Source organism: Diceros bicornis, chromosome 18 (assembly GCF_020826845.1).
Source record: "Diceros bicornis minor isolate mBicDic1 chromosome 18, mDicBic1.mat.cur, whole genome shotgun sequence".
Classification (NCBI taxonomy): Eukaryota; Metazoa; Chordata; class Mammalia; order Perissodactyla; family Rhinocerotidae; genus Diceros; species Diceros bicornis.
The window spans coordinates 18,371,992-18,377,991 of NC_080757.1; the positions used below are offsets into that span (position 1 = coordinate 18,371,992).

Here is a 6,000-nt window from a genome sequence, read left to right on the forward strand (position 1 = left end):
TGTACAAATAATTTGTCTTAAATGTACCATGGTCATATGTCATGGCTTTTTTAAAAAATCAAGCAAGTTATTAAGGTGCTTAGAATTGGTATGTTTATTGAAAAATCAGCTATGAGAGCAGCTATCCTGCCTTTTTGCATGACACTGACCCTTATGTTCTTCCAATCACAGTAAGAAACCAAAATTGAGCTGAGCAACTAGAATAAGTTGCTAAGATTCTGGATTTATTCATAATTTTATGTAGAAATATATGGTAGTGCATATTTGAGAAACTTCATAAGTTTGTTTAGCATTGATTTGTCACAAGGTGAAAAAAATGCTAACATCAACGTTATTAGAGTAGGGGATGAGGAGGAAAGATTAAAAAACATTTACCTAGACTGTCCCTGTCACTATTAGAGACTGATACATTTGGGTTATATGCTTTACTTGAGATAGGGAATAATTGTCCTTGGCCTGGTAAGTGACTTGTAAAGACACAAGAGGAATCAGGGTTTTATTGAAGCTTGTTTTTAAAAATTGTCAGCCACATAAGTGTGATTTATATAAAGCATGGTAGTTAATTCAGTCTACAAAGCTTTTTTTTTTTAAATGACATTTATTGTGGATTTCAGTAGCTAACATTTGGAAGCAATGTCTGAGCAGAACAAAAAACTCATTCTAGGTTACTTAGCAAGGTCTCATGCTTGAGGAATTCTCTTACTTGGAGCTTCTAATCCACTACTCTTGGACACGGCGCATCGATTGAATCTGGGCAGTCTGAGCATGAGAACCCCACTCTCTCCAGTGTTTATAGTCTCCTCCATGATGGTCACATTCCAAGATATACTGATACCCACGGTATCCGGGATACTGATAGCAAACCCAGCTAGAAAATCCAAAGCACATTGGATTATTAAAACTAGGAACCTGGTCAACACCCCAAAACCTGAGCCTCTTTCTTCAACACAGTAGGTATAGAATGCTGTTAGGCTTAGAACAGAATAGCTATCCCAAATATGCCATGTACCGTTTGTGAGTACACTATGGCTGCAACTAGTTGAAAATTAACCTTGATCATGAAGAAAGATATAACAGTAGTCAACATAAATGCTTCCGTAGAGGAATGTCTGGAGGAGAAAAGAACTGATCTTAAGTGGTAGTTGGTCCCAAGAACTTGAAATTCAAAATTACTAATAACTAGCATGTTGACAGCCATGCCTATATGATGTCAATGAGTGAAATCTGATAAGATGACCATTGATGTGTTACTATTCACAAGGTTTACACCTGCAAGAGTTACATTGAAATGTGCTCCAACTCTGTTTTTGCACTTACGCCCCACATTGTATCTTCATGGAACCAACTTCGTTGCTGAACCAACCCATGGCTTGCAAAGAGGGGTAGTCATCAGAGAGCTCCCATTGGCGTCCCATAAAGTTTTCTTTCTCAAAGATAGTAATCTTAGACTCCTTATGATTCTGTAATCCAGAAATTTTTAAAAAACGTTTAGTACTAGTGTATGGCTGTCATCCTAATCTTTAATTACCATATTTTTCAAATTCAAAACACTTTTGGTTTACAGAAGGAAATGATGATTGACTAAAAATATTTCAGGCAATACAGAGACTTATGAGAAAAATTACCCATAATCCTATTGAATCCAATTTAATACCGTAACATTTAAAACGTATAAATAACTGATATAATACTTTGGAACAAGGAAAGACCAATGAAGAAAATAGAACAGGAAAAAATACTTGGCAACACAGCCAACCAAGGGATTAATATTCACTAATGTGGAAAAAGATCCCACAAATTAATGGGAAAAGTAAGCGTGTGTGTGTGTGTGTGTGTGTGTGTGTGTGTGGTTTTGGAAATAACCTGAAGTCCAGTAGGGGCAATGAATACTACACAAGCAGTAAGAAGGCAGAGGCTACCCTATATGACATATAAAAACCGGCTAACCTAGCCCTGTGATAGAAAGTGGGGAGTGGGGAGGAGCAATTGATTGTGGAAAGGGACACGAGGGAACTTTGTGGGGTGATGGAATTGTTCTATGTCTGAGCAGGGTTTTGGTTACATGGGTGTACGTATTTTTCAAAACTCTTGAGAATATATGGTTAGGATCTGTACATTTTACTATGTGTAAATTATACCTTGGAAAAAAAACAGAGTTCAAGTGAGACGAAAACACATCTAGATAGGGCAGTACGTTATAGATCTAGTGCTGTGTGGCTTACCTTCTCCACTACTTGAATTTTGTTAAGGCTTTAAACTAAAGTGAGATCATTAACAACTAAAATCATGAGAAAATCACATGATATAGAAAAATGTTTGCAAAAGCTCTAGTCCAGTCTCACTCCCAAAGTAGCGATCACTTTCAACACACCCCTGGAGGTCATCCTGAATTCTCCAGAGACTTGAGAAGCATCTCAGTCTGATGCATAATTGAATAATGCTTAGTCTTAGAAACAAGAAGGTTATGAATCGAAGATAAGGGACACTGGAAGATGTGCCTGTTTCTTCAGTCATCCAGTTTATTGAAAGGTGGTTACTTCAGCATTTCCCTGTTTCTTTTTTTTTTTAAGATTTTATTTATTTTTCTCCCCCTAAAGCACCAGTAGATAGTTGTATGTCATAGCTGCACATCCTTCTAGTTGCTGTATGTGGGACGCAGCCTCAGCATGGCTGGAGAAGCAGTGAGTCGGTGTGCGCCCGGGATCCAAACCTGGGCTACCAGCAGCGGAGCGCGCGCACTTAACCGCTAAGCCACGGGGCCGGCCCTCCCTGTTTCTAAGTAAAATGTTACACAGATTGAAATTTAACTGGCCAAGGATTTACTTTAGTTTACGACATGGTACGTGCTTTCACTAGTTATCCTATTGGACTTTTGAAGATCTGGGCTCTTGAGTATCCATTTCCTGCCACCTACAAGAAGGTCCTTTTAGCTTAATGAAAATGTCATCTAGTAGAGAAAAATCGAATGGCAGACTTAGAAACAGAGGGAGCAGTGTTTTCCTTTTCTTTTTTCCTTTTCTCTTCCTTCCTGCCACATTTCAGCATAACTGATGAGAAGTAACATAAGAGTCAGTTCATACGCACCCTCTCTTGCCCGATCCCCTACGTGCACAGAAGTGAAAATTTCAGAGACTCACAGCTGAACAGATGGGGCGGAAGGACATGAGGCGCTCAATGTGGTAGGCATTACTCCCGCTCCAGGCATCCCAGCGAGGGTATTCTCCTCTCTCCAGGATAAACTGTTGCCCACAGAAGCTGGTATGCTCATAACCAATCCAGCTGCCAAAGACAAGTATGTAGTGGTGTTTGTTCATGGTGTTCAGAGCCTACGTGGCCTATGTTTATCACAAGAGGTGGGGAATGAGCTGGCAGCTGCACTAAGCAGTATTGTAAATGTGGTATTTGTTTTGGGATAATCCAGTGAAAGGGTCTACATCACTGGCTTGAGTAATGTGCATCACTAAAGTCGGTCTGAAGTTATACCTCTTTTCTCTCCAAGTTACCTTATTCTGTACTTGGAGCTCCAGGTTCAGGTTCTAGTGACTGACTATTGCTTTGGCTCCAGCCAACCTATTGGCTTCTTCCTAAGGAAGCAAAGGTGTGAATAGGCAGCTGATGGGTAACTAGTCTGTTGTTTCCTTGTCACTTTGTGAGTTCTTTCTCCTGCTGTGCATACCTATACCTTTTATTAAAACACCTCAGATCAGTTTTTCACAACCAGGTCTCAGTACTGAGACACCTTAAAGTATTACTTCTTTTAAAGGGTTGAAGAGCTCAATTTTGGTGGTGAGCAACTTGTGGAAGCCTCTCCACGTGCAAAGGCAGTTCTGCCTAGGTCAAAGGAAAGTCCTTCCTTGCGTGTTTTCAGGTGGTTGATACAGGCCTCATTACCCTCCCAAGAGTCAGAAGACAAAACAAGAGAGGGTCTTCCCCACCAAGGAGATTAACCATCAACAAGAAACTCCTAGAAGACTATCTAGGAACTATGGCTCTCGAGTCCTGGGGTTGAATTCCTTTTCACATTGAGAAATCAGCTGGCAGTGTCTGCTCCAGGACATGCAGAAGGAGAGTTAGCCGTAAAGAGGCTGCAGCTGGATGGTTTCCTCTCTATTTTCTGCAGGCAAGAAAAACTCAAGTGTTCTGTGGCTGTTTTGAAAGAATCCTAGGTAGCAGCCTATGGGCTCCAGAAGCACAGATCTGATTACTGTCACTGCCCTAGGCCGTGATATATATTTCTTTAATCTACCCCAAATCTAGTATCAAGCTACTAAGAACTTCATGTTCCTTCTAGCTTTGAGTTACTAAAGTACACATGTGGTGATTTCTTTTGAGATTACTTCAGTATGGACACCTCTCTCCCAGAAGTGATTAGAATCTGGGGGATCATCTTTCTTCCCCAAGCCCCATCTTTGTGGTCCCATGTCTGAAGGGACTGGAAATAAGGGGCCTGACGTTCTGCTGAGGTCCATACTCACGCGCCAGATTCCACCTTGAGAGACCGGACATTATCAAAACTGCGCTCAGAGACATTTGGGCAGGAGCTGGTGAACTCCATCCTCTTGCCCTGGAAGTTCTCCTGGTCGTAGATGGTTATCTGAAATGGGATTGAATGGGAAAAGAGAGCTAGAATGTGGTACACCAGGAAGAACAGAGGCCCAGGCCAACAGCTTAACTTGTGCCTGTTCCTGTGTGTTCCATTACTAGCTATATAGCCCAGGATGCCTGATGAAGTCTCTTCCAATGTAGACAGGGTAGGAAGGGGTTTGAATTAATACCACTGGTTAGTGGTGTTCACATGCCCAGGCTAGGGTTGAGGTGAGGGGGATTGGTTTATGATAGGAATGGTCTACCAGGGACAATAGCTGGCCCAGTGGACAGACCAAGGACTTGTGGACTCTTATTCTGCCATGCTTCCTGCATAAGTGTGGCCCAGAGGCCAGGATTCTGGGAGTCCCAGGGGCTCCCTGTGGATTGTTTCTTAGCTTTTCCAGCCACATCCATTATAGAAAGCTGAGGAGTAAAGGGAGAGTTCTGATAAACCCCTCTCATACCTTGAACTAGAAATTGGCTCTTGAACCTGGCTAGAGGACAACTCCCCAAGCTGTGAACTGGCCTCAGAGTTGACCCAATAAAGAGACTAGGGCTGTTGGGGAAAACAGTGAAAAGCCTGAGGATCAGCCACCTCAGGCAATGGTTACAATCAACCTCCGGTTTGGAGTCAGGAGACCTGGATCCTATCACTTATTTGGAATCTGGTGGTAAATGTCTCTTCATTTCTGGGCCCTCAGTTTCTCTATGGCATAATCCACTCTAAGCTGCTCTATTTTAAGATGATTTAAGTGTGGAAGAGAGTTGACCTAGAAGGTATCATCTCCCACCCATCATGGGCTTCCACAGTTATTCTTCTTCTGTCCAAATGAGGCAGCCTGAGAGATCCTTCCCGAGACAGCATCTGGACCTTGGGCGGACCCTTCTACAAACTGGTGTTTTATTGGTCGGTCACTGTCCAGTGGAAAAGCACAGCCCTGGGGCCTGCTCTGTGGCAGTATTTTACACCCTGCCCTGTTGGACTCCTCAATTTTCATGTGATGGGGGTGGACTTACCTTCCACGGCCCCACAGACCCTGGCAAGGGGTTGGTTTGAGCCATCTTGGTGGTTGGAAGAGTTTCTGGAAGACAGAACACACACCAATGACATGGCCTCTGGGATGGGAGATGATGTGACACAGTACAGGGGTAAGTAAAGGAGGCTTGGAGTCCAATAGACAGACTTGGGTTGGGATCCTGGCCCTGCCTCTCACTAGCTGAGTCTCAGATGTTTTCCATCAATAAAGCTTCTACATGCAGAGTTATTGTGAGGATTAGAAGCAATAATGCAGGTAAAGCACTGCACAGGCAGGGCCAGCCCCGTGGCTTAGCTGTTAAGTGTGCGCACTCTGCTGCTGGCGGCCCGGGTTCGGATCCCGGCGCACACCGATGCACTGCTTCTCTGGCCTTGCT

The 6,000-nt window shown here is 43.1% G+C and overlaps 1 protein-coding gene across 1 annotated transcript; it reads right to left on the bottom strand.

Moving 5' to 3' along the window:
• Positions 1–590: 590 nt before the first annotated feature.
• On the bottom strand, positions 591–5,664 carry CRYBA1 (crystallin beta A1). The gene is made up of 5 exons (XM_058560205.1): positions 5,605–5,664; positions 4,476–4,594; positions 3,138–3,279; positions 1,318–1,460; positions 591–868 (listed from the first exon to the last, which is right to left on the bottom strand). Exons 1-5 carry the CDS (start codon positions 5,647–5,649, stop codon positions 721–723), a joined length of 597 nt encoding a protein of 198 aa, XP_058416188.1. The 5' UTR covers positions 5,650–5,664; the 3' UTR covers positions 591–720.
• Between the last annotated feature and the right edge of the window lie 336 nt (positions 5,665–6,000).